The sequence below is a fragment of the Trachemys scripta genome, chromosome 17 (genome assembly GCF_013100865.1).
Source record: "Trachemys scripta elegans isolate TJP31775 chromosome 17, CAS_Tse_1.0, whole genome shotgun sequence".
In the NCBI taxonomy this organism is placed as follows: Eukaryota; Metazoa; Chordata; order Testudines; family Emydidae; genus Trachemys; species Trachemys scripta.
The window spans coordinates 1,079,226-1,096,814 of record NC_048314.1 but is presented as its reverse complement, the minus strand read 5'-3'; the positions used below and the strand labels follow the sequence as shown (position 1 = coordinate 1,096,814).

At 53.6% G+C, this 17,589-nt stretch overlaps 1 protein-coding gene and 1 pseudogene across 3 annotated transcripts; both read left to right on the top strand.

Annotated features, from left to right (window-relative positions):
* LOC117867167 overlaps positions 1 to 17,589 on the top strand; it is a 658,956-nt pseudogene that overhangs the window by 424,950 nt on the left and 216,417 nt on the right.
* Positions 7,811 to 16,033, top strand: FUT7 (fucosyltransferase 7). 3 transcript variants are annotated; one of them, XR_004643323.1, is made up of 2 exons: positions 7,811 to 8,199; positions 10,230 to 10,329. XR_004643323.1 is itself a non-coding variant. In XM_034751987.1 (2 exons), the coding sequence occupies exon 2, from the start codon at positions 13,794 to 13,796 to the stop codon at positions 14,889 to 14,891; it is 1,098 nt and encodes a 365-aa protein (XP_034607878.1). In that variant the 5' UTR covers positions 7,811 to 8,199; positions 13,773 to 13,793; the 3' UTR covers positions 14,892 to 16,033. The 3 variants fall into 3 exon arrangements, 2 of the variants coding, with proteins under 2 accessions (XP_034607878.1, XP_034607880.1); XM_034751987.1 differs by lacking the exon at positions 10,230 to 10,329 and adding an exon at positions 13,773 to 16,033; XM_034751989.1 differs by lacking the exons at positions 7,811 to 8,199; positions 10,230 to 10,329 and adding exons at positions 8,246 to 8,951; positions 13,773 to 16,033.

Sequence of the window (17,589 nt, the reverse complement as noted above, 5' to 3'; positions counted from 1 at the left end):
AGGACGCGGGCTGCCCTGCTGGACTTGCTGCAGGGCGCTCCCGTCCTCCACGACGACGCCCCCTACAGGGCAGCGGGAGCAGCAAACCAAAAAGAAAAAATCTGCAGGGGCGGCCAAAGTGGTGAAGCACAAAAAAAAAAAAAAAAATTAGATGATTAGATGGAATGCCGCCCCTTGGAATCTGCCGCCCCAAACACAAGCTTGCTCCGCTGGTGCCTAGAGCCGGCCCTGGTCCTGCTTTCTCAGTATGAGGCAGGAGTCCTCCCCTCTTGGGCTCTCCTGCTCATGCTTCCTCCAGGTATCCCACTTCCCCACTTACCTCAGGGCTTTGGTCTCCTTCTCCTGGTGAGCCTAGTTTAAAGCCCTCCTCACAATGTTAGCCAGCCTGCTTGTGAAGATGCTCTTCCCTCTCTTCGTTAGGTGGAGCCCGTCTCTGCCTAGCACTCCTTCTTGGAACACCATCCCATGGTCGAAGAATCCAAAGCGTTCGCTCCGACACCACCTGCGTAGCCATTCGTTGACTTCCACGATTCGACGGTCAGAGAACTAGCTGTGGGGCTGACTTGGCCAATAAGAACAGGAGTACTTGTGGCACCTTAGAGACTAACACATTTATTTGAGCATAAGCTTTCGTGGGCTACAGCCCACTTCTTCGGATGCATCCGAAAGCTCTAATAAATTTGTTAGTCTCTAAGGTGCCACAAGTACTCCTGTTCTTTTTGCAGATACAGACTAACACGGCTGCTACTCTGAAACTTGGCCAATAAGATCTTTCTCACTGAAGGTTGAGTTGTAAAGAGCTCAGCCCAGCTCTCTGATCGCAGCATGAGTTCCCACAGAGCGAGGGTGGGGAGAGGGTGAGACCTGCCAAGGCGGGCTCCAGGGGGCTGTTTGCACAGATCCCAGCCCCCACTCTCAGGGGGACCCCTCTCTAGGAGGACATGGCACAGTGGAGTGACAGCACCTCAGGAGCTGAATATCTGTCCTCACTCCCTAACAGTGCAATGGAAAGAGGTGGCTTTGCCCCAGGTGAAGTTTTCTATTGGGGTGAACTGGCCTCCCGCATTCCACTGTCTCTACCGGGTGTAATCAAAAAACCCTCAGCTGTGTGTCATAGACCCTGTGCCACCATGGACCAATGGAGATTCTCCTTTAGCAGCTGGGTGTTTGGGGCAGGAGTGGTGTTGAAGCTTAGAGTGCCTGCTGCATGCAGCCCAGTGACATAGGGCCCTAGGCAGCCGCAGGCTTCTTGTGGTCTGGCCTTCACAGCAGGGATGTTCTCACGCACACTGCCCGTGCCCTTGGGCACTCCATGGCCTCCTCCCTTTTCTCTCGGGTGTGGGTTACAGAGTTTGTTCTCAGAAGATCGGCATAGGATGATTAAACCCCAGCGAGGCGGAATTTAGGTTGCAAGCCACCTGGTATCTGGCTTACAATCAGTGAGGGGGGGGCTGTGTGCAGATAACAGGAAATAGGACACACATTTGGGTAGGAAAAAACACCCAGCTCAGAGCTGTAGCTGGTCTCAGAGGGTGCCGGGGGCGTTGCCTGAACCACATGGCACTTTCTACTCCTGGCATCAGTGAGACACTGAAACCGTCAGCTATGGGCAAGTAGCTGCTGGAGCCCCGTGGAGCTCCTCAGGGCTCTTCCCGTTGGTTTGCCTAGGGACCCCCAGTCCCCAGAGGGCTGGGGAGGGGATAGAAGGGGCATTAGCCTGCAGCCTTGAGGAAAAACCCCTTGTGTTGGATTTAGCACGGGGGAAGGGACCCAGGGTTGCTCATTTGCGGCTGCGGCACTGCCCTGACCTGGCAGTATGCCCTCTAGCGGCGACAGGGGAGGTTGGCATTTTGTCTCCGCAAGGAGTCGAGGGTCTAGAGCAGGCCTGCACAACATGCGGCCCGTGGGCAAGCGGCAGCGTGGGGCTGCTGGGTTCGCCCCCGCCCAGGGGGGACCCCTCCTCCCAGCCGTGCTCCAAGCGCCCTAATGGTCAGAACCGCACGTGTCTCCGTCTCCCGCTCCCCCCGCCTGGCGTACAGAGGGGGCGTCACTTCCGGGGCCCGCTGAGGCGGGAAGCACTGGGCACAAGGCAGAGCCAGTAAGTGCCGAGCGAGGGGAGGGGCGCCCGGCCTGGGCTCAAGCTGCAGCTGGCGGGGGGGGGGGACTGGGCCAAAACCCCCCCCCAACCCCCTCCTTCGGTTGGGGGTGGGGCGGCTACTGCACTGGTTGGTCCCATGGTGGCCTCCGTAGTGATTCGGGGGGGGGGGGGTTGAACTGTCTGTGGGCAGCCAGGAAATCCCCAGCCCCCTTCCCTGGTCCAGGGACCTTCCCCCTCCCCATCCCCTATCACACTGCCCCGCCCCCGCCCCCGGGCTCCCTGCGGACCCTGTGTTTGAGTGTTGGACAGTCACATCCAATCCCTTCACACTGCCCCCCTTTCCCCTCCCCTTAGTTCATAGCCCCAGAAAATCCCTTCAAACTGTCCCCCTTTTCCCCTCCCCTTATTTCATGGGGGGATCTCTCATTAAATTTGCAAGGTAACTATGAAAAGTACAAATGTTTTCTTTCAATGGAACAGGTGTTTTTCATTTTTCCATGATTCATAAAAATAATTTAAAAAATTATTGTTAGCTTTAATTGAAAAATTCTTAATAAGGTATCACCTCCTTCCCCCCCCCCCCCAACCTTCCTTTTCGGCCCACAGCTCTTTCGGCGGGGCGGCCCTGGGGAAGGAGAGTTTGTTTCAGCGGGGCAGGCGGTGCTGGGAGGGGTTGTGGTTTGGTGGGCTGGGCGGTGCTGGGAGGGTGGTGTTTCGGTGGGATCGGGTGGTTTCGGCCCACAGCTGTTTCGGCGGGGTGGTGCTGGGGAAGGAGAGTTTGTTTCGGCGGGGCTGGGCGGGGAGGGTGGTGTTTCGGCGGGGTCGGGTGTTTTCGGCCCTCAGCTGTTTTCTTTGGAGTAATATGGCCTTCGCCGCTTTACGAGTTGTGCAGGCCTGGTCTAGAGGAAGGGAAAGGGCATTGTCCTCTTGTGCCACATAGAAACTAAGGAATCTGGCCAGCAAGGCCTGGGGAATTCTAGGGTCTCCTCTGTTGAAGAGATTTCAACCTACACAGCAGGGCCAGGTCCTGCCTCGGTTGCCCCAAGCAGTGGAGGGAGCCCAACGGCTGATGACTGGTTTGGGAGGAGGGAGTCCAGTGTTCAGATTTGCCCACCCATGGCACCGTCCCATGATGACCAGGGCCACGAAGTTCCCAGCAGGCTGTGCCCATGTGGCCGCCAGCAGCCAAGGGCAGCATGGTTCAGGGGCCAGAGCAATGAACCGGGACTCAGGAGATTTGGGTTCTATCTTTGCCTCTGCTGTGTTACCTTGGGGAAGTCACATCCCTGCTCTGTGCCTCAGTTTCCCCTTCCACCCTTTGTCTGTGGAGACTGCCCCTTGCTATGTGTTTGTACAGCATCTAGCACAATGGGGCCCTGATCTACTGTGATACAGATAATGACATGGAGCCTTGACGAGTGGCATGATTGGGAACAGGAACTGGGACCGTCAGGGGGCTGACCGACGGGGGAACAGAGATCCGACCTGCCCCTATATATGGCACACACCTGCTCTCCTTCCCTTTTCTGTGGCAGCAGCATGCCAGTGGGGGCAGCAGGGGCGGGCAGAGTTCAGGGAGAGCAAAAAGGCTGCCAGTACCAATGTGAGCGGGTGGCAGTTTCAGGATGAGTCACTGGGGTCTAGAATGAGCCTGGCATCCTGTTTGCAGTCACATTGTGACAGGACACAGACGGTGGCACCAAGTACCACATTGAGTCAGTGGCCTGCCAGCCTGCACCCGCACAGGCCTGTCGGGTCTGGGGCGGGGGCTTTGGGCAAGGACGTAGGGGGCTGGCTGGAGCCCACCGGCTTGCGCCCACACAGAATTGGTGTGGCTGGGCAGGTGCCCTGGGCAAGGCCATGCAGGGGTGGACCCAGATTTCTTATGAATCTCCTTGCAGGGAACCGCTGCTGAAAGCGGCAGAAGGATCTACCATCCCCCGGGAGTAGCCACGGTAATAAGACAGCGTTTAACGTGTGCCCCTCAGCCCCCCGGCTCAGTTTTTACATTTTTTTTTGGCTTGGTTTGTGAACCCTTGTGACCCCCACCCCTTAAGCCAGGGGCTCTCAACCTGGGGGTCAGGACAAGGTTCTTACATGGGGGGTCGCGAGCTGTCAGCCTCCACCCTAAACCCCGCTTGCCTCCAGCATTTACAATGGTGGTAAATATATTCAACGTGTGTTTAATTGATAAGAAGGCTTGCTGTGTGAAAGGGATTGCCAGTACAAACGTTTGAGACCCACTGCCTTAAGCGCTGCAGGAGCCACATGAATCAGGCAGAAAACCCACATTGCTCGCAACATTTTTATCCCCCCAAAAATCTTCATTCCAGATGAAAAACATCCGCTGCCCTGTGGGACGTTTCACACCTAGTGTATCCCACTGCTAATCTTTAGACCTGACACTTCTACACAACCCCCGCTTCCTGGTTTGCTCACACCCTGTCTCATTCACAACCTCCTTCGCTCTGGGGGTTGTTTTTTGTTGTTGTTTGGACGTTGGAAGTTGAAACAAAATTTGTTTGTGTCATTTGTAAACGTTCTTTTGAAATCTCCTCCAGGATAATTGAAACGTGAGATCAGGGTGGACAGTTCCATGTTTTTAAATTAAGATCAGCTGGTTTTCTAAAAGCTCTGCTCTAGGGATGATTGTGGGGCAGGTCTCTGACCCATGTTATACAGGGGGGCAGACGAGACGTTCCCAGGCCTAAGCAATCCCCATGACCATCAGGCAATCCCCGTCACTGCCATACAGAGGGCAGGGAGAGATCATGTATCAGCTTTAGCAGCATTGCGGCCTAGTGGACCGAGCACTGGACTGGGAATCAGGAGATCTGGAGTCACCTGTCAGCTCTGCTGGGTGACCTTGGGCAGGTCACTTCCCTTTCCTGGGTCTCAGTTTCCCCATCTGTGAAATGGAGATAAGGATATCACGCTCATTCGTAACGTGCATTGAGCCCTACAGATGAAAAGTACTCTGTAAGTGCTAGGTACCAGCTTTTAGTATTTATCACCACCCCAGAGCCTCCACTACTCCGAGCACAGGACAGCAGAGATCAGACCCAAATATCTCTGGGAACAACACGGCTGCCCAGCACTGCGGGCCAAGGCAGCAACACGAATGTCACACCCTTCTGATGCAATGACCTGACCTGACAGGATCAAGGCTGACAACATTACAGACATTGCATGAAGGGCACAATGCAGCCGTGGTGCGCGTACCCTGTGGAAACCCGGCCCAACCCACAGAGCACACAGCCCCGTGGGGCATGCACCTCCGTGCTAAAGGTCTTTCTCTGATGTGTGCACCCTGCAGATAAAGACAGTGCCTGACTGATAGTCACTGGGAGCTCACAGAGGGTCCTGTGGCACCTTTAAGACTAACAGAAGTATTGGGAGCATAAGCTTTCGTGGGTAAGAACCTCACTTCTTCAGATGCAAGTAATGGAAATCTCCAGAGGCAGGTATAAATCAGTATTGAGATAATGAGGGTGAGGTGAGGTGCTCTGCTAGCAGTTGAGGTGTGAACACCAAGGGAGGAGAAGCTGCTTCTGTAGTTGGATAGCCATTCACAGTCTTTGTTTAATCCTGATCTGATGGTGTCAAATTTGCAAATGAACTGGAGCTCAGCAGTTTCTCTTTGGAGTCTGGTCCTGAAGTTTTTTCTGGACCCATGGGAAGGAGACCCTGGAAGAATTCCACCATGATTTCAACAGCTTCCACCCCACCATCAACCTCAGCCTGGACCAATCTACATGGGAGGTCCACTTCCTAGACACCACCGTACAAATAAGCGATGGCCACATTAACACCACCCTATACCGAAAACCCACCGACCGCTACGCCTACCTTCATGCCTCCAGCTTCCACCCCGGTCACACCACACGATCCATCGTCTACAGCCAAGCACTGAGGTACAATCGCATCTGCTCCAACCCCTCCGACAGAGACCAACACCTACAAGATCTTCACCAAGCATTCTCAAAACTACGATACCCACACAAGGAAATAAAGAAACAAATCAACAGAGCCAGACGTATACCCAGAAGCCTCCTGCTACAAGACAGGCCCAAAAAAGAAACCAACAGAACTCCACTGGCCATCACCTACAGTCCTCAGCTTAAACCTCTCCAACGCATCATCAGTGATCTACAACCCATCCTGGACAATGATCCCTCACTTTCACGGACCTTGGGAGGCAGGCCAGTCCTCGCCCACAGACAACCTGCCAACCTTAAGCATATTCTCACCAGCAACCACGCACCGCACCATAACAACTCTAACTCAGGAACCAACCCATGCAACAAACCTCGATGCCAACTCTGCCCACATATCTACGCCAGCAACACCATCACAGGACCTAACCAGATCAGCTACAACATCACCGGCTCATTCACCTGCACGTCCACCAATGTTATATATGCCATCATATGCCAGCAATGCCCCTCTGCGATGTACATTGGCCAAACTGGACAGTCACTACGCAAGAGGATAAATGGACACAAGTCAGATATCAGGAATGGTAACATACAAAAACCTGTAGGAGAACACTTCAACCTCCCTGGCCACACAATAGCAGATGTAAAGGTAGCCATCTTACAGCAAAAAAACTTCAGGACCAGACTCCAAAGAGAAACTGCTGAGCTCCAGTTCATTTGCAAATTTGACACCATCAGATCAGGATTAAACAAAGACTGTGAATGGCTATCCAACTACAGAAGCAGTTTCTCCTCCCTTGGCGTTCACACCTCAACTGCTAGCAGAGCACCTCACCCTCCCTGATTGAACTAACCTCATTATCTCGATACTGATTTATACCTGCCTCTGGAGATTTCCATTACTTGCATCTGAAGAAGTGAGGTTCCTACCCACGAAAGCTTATGCTCCCAATACTTCTGTTAGTCTTAAAGGTGCCACAGGACCCTCTGTTGCTTTTTACAGATTCAGACTAACACGGCTACCCCTCTGATACTGGGAGCTCAGTGGTCTGTAGTCTGCATTCTATTAATGATGGGGCAGGTTAAAATATGCAATGAATCTCCCAGGACTCAGACAGCCTGGGGGAGCTGGGTGGGAGGATCAGAGCTGAAAGGGAAGAGTTTGTTCCCCACAATCTCTCATTGGTTTCCCCACCCAGGATCCCCACGGGTGTCTGCTGTTGTAACTAGCCCACCTGCAGGAGATGCAGTTAACTCTGCCACTGCTGCATAAAAGTAACATATTGTGCAGAGCAATGCCGAAGAAGCATGGCAGAGAACACAACCCTCCAAAGCTTGGTTCTTTTGTAGCCCATTTTGTTGCTAGTAGTGTATGTCCTCCCCCCACCCCCCCGGCCACTTGTATTTTAATGAGCAATCCAGCCTGGCAGACTCTCTGGCTGACCAGAAAACTAGCAGGAGTCTGATACCAAGAAAGAGGAACGTGATTAGCAGAGAGAGAAAGGGATTTGGGGGGGGGGGTTGTGAACTTTCATTTAACTCAAATGCTGGGGAGAAAAACTTCTTTCTTGGCAACACGAACCCCGAATGCCTTGATTCGGGCTGGGAAAGTGGCCAATATCCCCCGCAAGCCAGGGAAGGCAGGAGGTGACAGGCTGGAGAAAACAAATGGGGGAAAACCCGGAAAAAAAATAACCACAACTTTTTTTATTGAGCAGGGGTGTGGCCCCGAGGGGAGGGGGGAAGAGAGAGAGCACAAGCAAGCAAGCTCAGGTCATCATGTAAGGAAAGCAAGAAAGGGTTTTCCTTCACAGGCTACCTCATGGAGGGCTGGAGATGGAGGAACATCTGCAGTCCTCTCCAGCCTCACTTGAAAGCCCAGCCCTGCTTCTTGGAGCGGGCACCTAGGAGTGAAAGCAGAGCCTGGTGGGGAGCGGCTGGGTACATTGAGAAAACCTTTTCTAGAAACAGCTGAACAAGCAACAGGAAAGGTTGTGGAGGAAGAGGAGATGGTGACACCACAGAAAAGCAGAAGTTATCGAGTGACCACAGCCTACACAGAGCCCTCAGCTGGATGGATTCCTTCAGCATTACCCAGCAGACATGAGGGGAGAAGGAAGAACCAGCCAGAACACACTACAATGCTTCTGATACTAACGGAGGGTAAGTCTCTGAGCTCATGCCGCTGCCTGAAATCAATGCTAGCATAGCAACCAGGAACGCAGCAGTCAGATGGGTAGAAGCTGGTGCATTTTGGACCAGGGCGAGCCAATCCTCAATGCTGGGCTTTTTTTAAAATAGGCAGAAAGATTAGTGACTAGAGCTCTGCGGCAGCAACGCCTCTAGAAAGTGTCAGGAAAATGCTGTCTGATGCTCCATGAAACAAAATAAAATGAAAATGCAAGAAAACCAAACCTCGCTGTTTAACGGGGGTGACATGACTTCATTCCACTTAAAAACAAAAGTGTTCTTCTGCGAATGTGTTAGTGAGGAACATTTGAAATAGACGTCTCAGTCCCACGCCCATGAGGCAGCTCCAGAATCAAGGGCTAACCTTCCTTCCTCTCAAACCAAGTACAATTTAAATCTCGCTGGGCCAAAATGTGACCCCCAGGCCAGGCTCCCAGTTCCTCTCTGCCGGAGTAAGTAGTGTGCTGAGTAAGGGTTTGCTCCGATAACAGAGGGGTGAAAATAGCTGGCAGTGCGATCCATTCTACTGCGGAATAGTCTCCCACAGGGAATGATGGATGCACCGGTGCTTTTTATTGAAACTGTAACTTAAAACAGCTCTGGAGACTGGACTGTAGGGAACAGTGCTGCACTGAGTGGGGCATGGATTAGTTGTCACCTGACATTGGCTCTCTGTATATTCCAAAACGAGGATTCAAGGAAGCAGAGCTTTCCCGTCTCGTCAGGTATGTGAGTGTTTCTGTCACTAAATCCCAGCTGCTATATTGTCTAGAGATAGGAGAGGAAGAAAAGGGGGGGACGTGTCAATGAAAAGTGACTCAGAAGCAGCCTTTCTCTGGAGGTCGGGGGAAGAACATGAAACTGACGATAGGATTATTTTTTAAATCCGTGTTTAAGCAGATCAGCTAGGCAACAAAGGTAAAAAATTCATAAGCCCCGAGGTGATTTAGGAGCCTAAGTTTCATTGACAGTCCATGAAATTAGGTTTCTAAGTCACCTAGGGACTTTGGAAAATGTTACCCACAGAAGCCAGATTCTCCAAGGCATGCTGCACATTGGGTGCACATTGGGTGCGGAGTTGTTTTTTTAAAATTGGGCTCTTTGTAAAAACTCAATCCTTCACATGTGCAAAATGTCAAACGATTGAAGAGGCTGGCAGCTCCAGCTGGGGGGGGGGGGATTGAAATCTCTTCCAGGCTTTGTTACACTAAACGTTGGTACAAACACGGAAACCCACACGGGCACTGCCGACCTGCGGGCAATCGCAGCACGGTCACTGATGGCCGCTGCCTTTACTTCTAGTCCAGCTTTTGTTGCCTTTAGTGCTGTTATTCCAGGAGGCTTGGAGCGTGTGTTTCATGGCATGGACCCTGGAGCTCAGGATGGGAGCCCAGAGGGGGCTCTGTGAAGCTCAATAAATCAAAGCTACGCTTAATTTTCTCAGATTCTGAATTCTAAGGGCTTGTCTACACACGGAAATTGTGTCACTTTAGCTACACCAATGTAGGAAAATGCTCTCCAGGAAGGAGATCATGCTAGACTGTATGAAGACCCCTTTATACCAGTGTCGCGTACCACCACAGTAGGGGCTGTGCTGGTATAATTGTATCAGGACAGCTCAGTGTAGATCAGACCTCGGGCAGTTCTCCGTTGCACTGCTGCGTGTGTTGTCAGTTACACCCGTGCAAAGTGTTCCCATTCTGAGCTGGTAGCATTTGCCACCCACTTTGTATTGATGTACGTGACCACACAAGGTGTGGGGGCAACACAATTGGGCCCTACATGTCTGCGTTCACCTGCCTCTTCCCCTAGGTTTTACCCCTTGTCTATATGCAAAAACGACAGTAAAAGAATGTTACTAAGGTTGCAAAGTCAAGTCCTCTCAAGTTAATAAATGCCTGAATTAAGGTTGTGTGTTCAGCCTTCATTTGTCCCGTCCCCGTGTGCATATGTGTTATGAGACAGTCTTTAATTACATGATCAAATGCTATTTTTTCCACAAGCCCCTGGCCTCTTTCAGTGCACAGGACGGATGGATGCCTGGTCAGTGCTGGGGCTGGTGCGTATTGAATGAACCAGAGATGAGGTTAAATAATCAGAACCACAGCTCCAAACACATAAGAACGGCCAGACTGGGTCAGACCAATCGTCCATCTAGCCCAGTGTCCTGTCCTCTGACAGTCGCTGCTGCCAGATGCTTCAGAGGGAATGAACAGAACAGGACAATTATCGAGTGATCCATCCCGTCGCCCATTCCCAGCTTCCGGCAGTCGGGGTAGGGACACCCAGAGCATTGGGTAGCCAAGCTGGTCAGGGATGCACGTAGCTGTTGATGGACCTATCCGCCACGAACTTATCTACTTCTTTTTTGAAACCTGTTATATTTTTGGTCTTCACAACATACCCTGGCAACAGGGTGACTGTGCGTTGTGTGAAGAAATACTTCCTTTTGTTTGTTTTAAACCGGCTGCCTGTTCATTTCATTGAGTGCCCCTGGTTCTCGTGTTATGTGGAGGGGTAAATAACATGTATCTAGTCCCTTTTTCTACACCGCTCATGACTTTATAGACCTCTCAGATCCCCCCTTGCATTTTCACAAGTGTTCTCTGATTTTGGATGCTCATCTTGACCCACCATGGCTTGATTTTTAGCGGCGCAGAGTGCCCTCAGCTCCCACTGACAAGCAGCCCTGGCGCTCCGCCTGGGTGAGCCAGGGCTCAAGATGGACTCCCAAGCTCAGGGGCCACTTGTGATAGAGTCATAGATTCAACAGGCAGAAGGGTTGGCTGTGATCATCCAGACTGACCTTCTGTCGAACACCGGCCAGAGAGCCTCCCCAGCACAACTCCTTTGGAACGAACACGGAGCCTTAAAAAAACAAATCTAGTCTTGATTAGAGATGGAGAATCCCCCCCAACCCTGAATACATTGTTCCAATGGTTAATTACCCTCACTGTTAAAAATGTATACCTCATTTCCCACCTGACTGTGTCTCGCCTTGGCCATTGTGATTTCTGGCAGGTGGGTGACCAGACGTCCTGTTTTTAAAGGGACAGTCCCATATCTAAGCCCTCCTGCAAATGGCCCGACTTTTTCTTAAAGACTGGCAAATTGTCCCGTATTTTCTGTCTGGCGGGTCCTGCTGCTGGCCGGATCCCTGCTCGCCAGCCGTCTGCCCACCAGCAGTGAGTTGGGGGGGCCAGTGGCTGATGATGGGATGGGTGTGCAAGGCTGGAGGCCGGATAAAGATGCAGTGTGTGGGGCCGGCCACTCCCCTGTGCTGATCTGTCAGTGCAGCCCCCGCTGCAGGCTGGCTCTCGGCCACCAGGGCCCCGTCCCCCGTCCAGATAGCAGTGGCTGGTGCGTGCGGGCAGGTGCCAGGCAGAGGCAGGTTACGTGTTGCCTCTGCTGCCCACCCATTGGTGCTTTACGTGCTCCCCCTCTCACTGTCATCTTCCTGCTTTGCCCCTTTGCCACAACCCCCAGCCCCGCTGCTCCTCCATAGCCCTCCAGCTGGGGCATGTCCCGCTCCCAGGACTGTGGGGAGAACCGGCCCCTGGTCGGAGCGCTCAGCTCACCGGCAGCCTGGCTGGCAGGTTCCTTCCTTCCCCCGCTGCCTCCAGCTGGCCCGGCACCCTGGGAAAGCCCAATAGTCTCCGGCCTCAGGCACTGTCCAGGAGGAGCCAAGCCCTGCATGTGCCGAAGCCCCGCACAGCGCGGGCACGAGGAGCCTCTCTGCCCCTCAGCTACGCTCCTGAGTGGTGGGGGGGCAGCGATTTCCAGCCTGTTCATACCCCAAACCTGTAGGCTCCACAGCAGCACCCCACCCCACCCCACCCCGGGCAGGGGCTTAGCACCTTCTTCACCTGTCTCTCGCCCCCCCCCCCACCCCCGCCCTGGGTCCTGCCCCGGGTCCTGCCCCCCAGGGATCGTGGGGCTGCTCCGTCCTCTAGGCACCCTCCCCTGCTGAGCCACCTCTCTGGCTGGGTTCGCTGAGGGCCCTGCAGTCAGGTTCCCTGGGCCCTGGTGTATCCTTCGGGCTTAACCCCTTCCTGCCTGCAGTGTAGCTGGGGGACAGGAAGCGTCCGGTAATGTCTGAGGCCAGCAGCAGCCTGGAGGTGTTAGCTGCCTTTCAACACTGTGTGGGCAGGAAGGGACCAGCTGCTTCCACTTCCAGCCATGGTGCTGAACGCTGCAAAGACACAGGCCAGGGCATTCCTCTCCCTCCCCACCCCCCACGGCTGGAAGCAGCTCCCGGCCCTTCCCTCCCGCACAGTGCCGAAAGGCTGCTGCTGGCCACGTTCTGGTGGGAACCCTGGCAGAAATCTGGGGGGGGAGGGCGTGTGACCCTGCATCCCCATCCCCAACCCACACACACGCATGTTGCCTTGGGAAGATGCGGCGCCAGGTACCAGGAGCGGTGGGTCTGTCCTGGGGGCCCAGCCAGGCACGGAGGGTGGAGAGCGCCAAGCAGAGAGGGGAGGGGAGGGTTGGTCGGTCACCCCCCATGTGAGAGAGGTATACAGGAGTGTATGTGTGTCACCTCTTCCCATATGGAGGGAGTGGTAGGAGTGTGTGTCACCTCTCTCCCTGTGAACCCTAAAGCCTTAAAGATAAGAAGGGAAATAAGAATCCCACTACCCAGTATTTCTTTTTACTGGGGGCTCAGGCAACTTGACGTTAATTTGAACGTTTGTACTGCACAGTTCTGACCGATTGCCGTTGAACTCGCTTGAATCCGAGTCATTTTACCGGGTGTCCCGTATTCAGCACAGGGAACTCTGGTCCCCCAGGCGGGTCGATCTCTGCAGACTCTGGAATCGGACCAGCTGGTGTGTTTGCGAGCAGCCAGCTGCTAGGGGCTCTCAAGCCAGGGCTGCTGGGGCAGGGCTCTGAGCTTTGCAGCTGGAAATAAACTGCAGAGGCCCCGCTTCTGCAAAAACACACCTCTCAGGGGTATCACGCTTATAACCACCATAAATAAGTACAAACCTTCCAGCATGTGACCACATCCCCTTCATGCTGTTCAAACCCTTAAGCAGAATGAAAATAGAGCCAGCGATATACACACCGCAGCTCTCCTACGGCTCCAACTTCTCATCCCGGCTGCTAAATAGCAACCCCTCCCCCCCCGGGCGTGGCCCAGGCTCTTCCTAAGGGTCCGAGACTGGCTAGTCGCAGCTGCACCAGATTCCGCTCCAGCTAGGAAGTGCTTCCCTCATCCAACCCTGCAGCCCTCCCCAAAACCTCAGACAAGGCATTCCCTCTGGAGAGCACTGGGCTGGGACATCCAAGGGGCAGCAAGAGTCCGGTAACCCCACTCACACAGCTCCGTGACCACGTTCTGTAAAGAGCACGGACCTGAGCTATGCTAGTGAGATCAGCTCTTCTCCTTTCCTTCCACCTGCTAGTTCCCTGCGTCCACTTCCATTTCCTCCCAACCCACCAAGATGCTCACACACCTGCGCCCTGAAAAGAGGAGGCTGCAGAAAGTGCATTGTTATATGCTGAAGGCTGATTTTTACCATCTTTCTTCTCCATTCCAGGGGCTGGACTCAACTCTATTCATGAAGCAGAAATTCTGCCAAGAACCCAACCCACCCAGCAGCTCGGCACTGCAGGTTCAACGTAAGCTACTGCTGAAGATGCAAACTTGCTCCTTGCCTATGCTGAAGGCCTTGGCCAGTGCAATAATATTTGCAGTCATTCTCTGGAACCTGAATTTTTTTGGCTACCAATCTGAGGTCCCTGGCCCAGCCCTGAGGCACAGCGAACCCCTGACAGTCCTGATCTGGCAGTGGCCCTTCCGCCACACCCCGAACCTCAGCACTGACATTTGCGCAGACCGCTTCAAGATCAAGGGCTGCCAGCTGACGGGGGACCGCAGGTTCTTTAACCAGGCAGATGTTGTGGTGTTCCATCACCGGGAGCTGTGGCAGGGCAAGGTAAGACTCCCAACAGAAAGGAGGCCTGGACAAAACTGGGTGTGGGTTACCCTGGAATCCCCCACCAACACTAAGGCACTGAGTGGCTGGAACCGAACCTTCAACTGGGTCATGACATACAGACAAGACTCAGACATCTTCATGCCATATGGGGAGCTTGTGCACCATCCATCAGCCAGTGTGGACATTCCAACCAAAACCGGCTTGGTGTCCTGGGTCATCAGTAACTACCACCGGACTCAGAAGAGAGCGCAGGTCTACAGAGAGCTGTCCAGGCACCTCCAAGTGAACGTGTATGGGAAATCAAACAAGAAGCCACTGTGCCCAGACTGCCTCTTGCCAACCACTTCCAAGTACAAGTTTTACCTGGCCTTCGAGAACTCCATCCACCAGGACTACATCACCGAGAAGCTGTGGAGGAACGCGCTGCTGGCTGGCACCGTGCCGGTGGTGCTGGGGCCCCCCCGAGCCAACTACGAGAAGTTCATCCCTGCAGATTCATTCATCCACATTGAGGACTTCGGCTCCATGAAGGAGCTGGCCAGCTTCTTGAAGACCATGAACTCCAGCCGCTACAGGGCATTCTTCGAGTGGAGGAAGAGGTATGGGGTGAAGCTCTACACAGACTGGCAAGAACGGTTCTGCACCATCTGCTCCAGATACCCCCGCCTGGCCCAGGGGCAAATCTACCCTGACCTGGAGAGCTGGTTCAGTGTTTGAGAAGATGGGGCTGGGCAACGCTGAAGCTTTTCAGAGATGTGTGACTTGTACAGAGAAGCCAGGCTGTCTGCGTTAGTGGAAAAGGACGTCTGCATGGGCTGGCTCATTTTGAGTCAAGTGGCTGGTGGGGTGACTGAGGGCACCGAGCAGAACCTGGGTCTGGGAGCCAGGCGCTCTGAGTCCCAGCTCTGACACAGACTTGTACTGGGACTCGGCTTCCCCGTCTATAAAAGGCTCGTACACTTACCTACCTCACAGGGGTGTTGTGAGGACTAACCGGTGCTACGTGAGGAGCGTTGAGTCTGCAGCTCAGCAGGTGGGCGGGTTCTGCACTGGCTAGGACAGGACAGTGAGCCTTTGCCAGGGTGGAAAGTTAGGATTTGCCAGCCCCTGTCTAGGGAATGCCAAAGAAATGGCTAGTTGCTCCCCTTAGGAATAAATGGGGCAGAGGAGCGAGGTCGGGGGGGGACCACTGCTCTGCATTACTGTATTTCAGTGCTAGGGTGGGGCAGATGGGGAGGATAGTGAGATCAGTGAACTCTCCCTGGGGTTCAAAACCCCTTCAGATGCCAGCCAGACCTCGAGCTGCAGCAGGAAGGCCGGTCTCTTCCTTGCACTCTCCTCTCTGGGAGGCGCTCAGATGCCCCCCGGTGACAGGTGCCCATGTAAGAAACAGGGTCGATAGAGGAGGGAGGGGCTCCAATTTGTCTGTCCCTGCTGTGTGGTCCGTTTCCTCCCAGCGCCGGAGCCCCTGCCATTCTGGTGGTGGCGAGAGCAGAAGCGCCAGTCCCAAAGAGATTTCCTGTCTTGCTTCTGCTTAGTCAGTCCCGGGTGCACTGCTTGGGGGGCGCCGGCTGAGCTGATGTGGTGGGCGCTGGCAAGGCACAACGCTTTCTCAAGAACAATCACAGCCTGTTCAGTGCTGGGACAAGTCATAGGGGGATGGCTGTGGTTTCTCACTCCTGTCTTGTATTCTTCATATCTCTGGCAGGAAGCCGTTGAGTCTGGTTTCGCTCTGATGCGAGACTCCCTGCAGCGGGTACGGCCTGCCCAAGCCCTGAATGCACCCAGGGAAGGAGTCACTCTACGGGAGGTAAGAACAACGAGGAGTCCTTGTGGCACCTTAGAGACTTCATGATGAAGTGGGTTCTAGCCCACGAAAGCTTATGCCCAAAGAAATGTGTTAGTCTCTGAGGTGCCACAAGGACTCCTCGTTGTTTTTGCTGATACAGACTAACACGGTTGCTACTCTGAAACTTTTACGGGAGGTGTCATGCAAAGGAGCTGCAAGCAGGAGATACCCCCAGGCAATGAGTAGTGCCCCCCCCCCGCAGGAGTCAGTGTTGGTTAGTTTAGCACAACAGGAAAATAAGGCTGAGATTTTCAAAGCCGCCTGATTTGAATGCTCAGTTCCCGTTATGTTTCCACATGTCCCCTGCACAGGGCGGATGGTGCTCAGCAAACAAGCAGCTACTCATTTTACCCTCATTCGGCATGTGATACTTTCAATGGAATAAAAAGGCCCAGAGAGGCAAAGGTGTCAACCAGCCCCTGTCACTGCACAACACTAGACCGTTAAACACAGTTTGGGTTTGAGTACACGGACGCATGGCAACAGACACCACTACAAGCACCTTCTATGAAAGATACCGAAAAAGGAAAAACAGTTAAAGCCTTGGAAACGTAAAGTATTCAGTAAGGTTTTCATTGTAAGAGTAGCCAGAAGGTTCTCAACGTTTTTCTTGCTGTGACCCCTTTGAAAATATTTCAGGCCGTGACAACCCTCCGCCCCAAAAAGTGATGCGCCCCCCACCATACCATGCCACCCTTATCTCTGCACTGCTGCTGGCAGTGACGCTGCCTTCAGAGCTGGGTGTGCGGCCAGCTGCTGCCATCTCACGACCCTTCTACAACAGTCTTGCAACCCCCTTTTGGGTCAGGCCCCCCCAATTGGAGAAACGCTGCGTGTGGAGCGTTTTCGTCAGGAAACTCCCTCCCCCCGGCTGACGGTTTTGCGGACTGGATTAAAGATGGTAGTTCACGCTCCTTTTTGGGGAAAAAAAAGAAGTTAGTGGAGATTGGCCGGCGCTGCTGGTGGTAAAGTTTGATCCTGCCGCCTTTAAGGAAAAACAAAACAAACACACACAGCAAAGGGACAGGGCAGAAAAGAACAGCAAAGATAGAAAACGCAGCTTCTCCGGTGCCAACTCTCACTTGCAAACTCACTGCTGGAGAAACACCGACCCAGCACTGTCTTTTCTGCCACCCCAACACCCAGCACGCTGGTACCAGGGGCAGGCTGTTCAGGGCATTACTTTCAGCTGCCTCTCAGGTCACAGGCTCACAGCAGTTTGCAAAAGAGACAGCCTCAGCCCATCCAAGTCGGACTTATTAAACAGCAGGCAACCAGGAGAGCGCTAGGAAAGAGAGGCAATAAGGTGGGGAAGGAAAGGGACAGGCTGCTAACAGGAACCCAAGTCTTAACTTTTAGGTGGCATTTGTCAGAACAGCCCTGGGGCTGGCTGAGGTGGTCTGGTGGAACTGGCTGGCAGCTGGGAAGGTACCAATATGGATTAGGAGCCTATATACCTGCTTCGCGGTCACCTGGTTAGGCCCTTGCTTGTGGATTGACTGGGACCTGGTTGATTGGCATGGGTCTATGATAGGACTTGCTGGTAACAGATGATTCACCAGCTCT

What these genes read in the sequence shown, in the direction of transcription:
- FUT7 (XM_034751987.1), top strand. Translation starts at nt 13,794, where the DNA reads ATGAAGCAGAAATTCTGCCAAGAACCCAACCCACCCAGCAGCTCGGCA.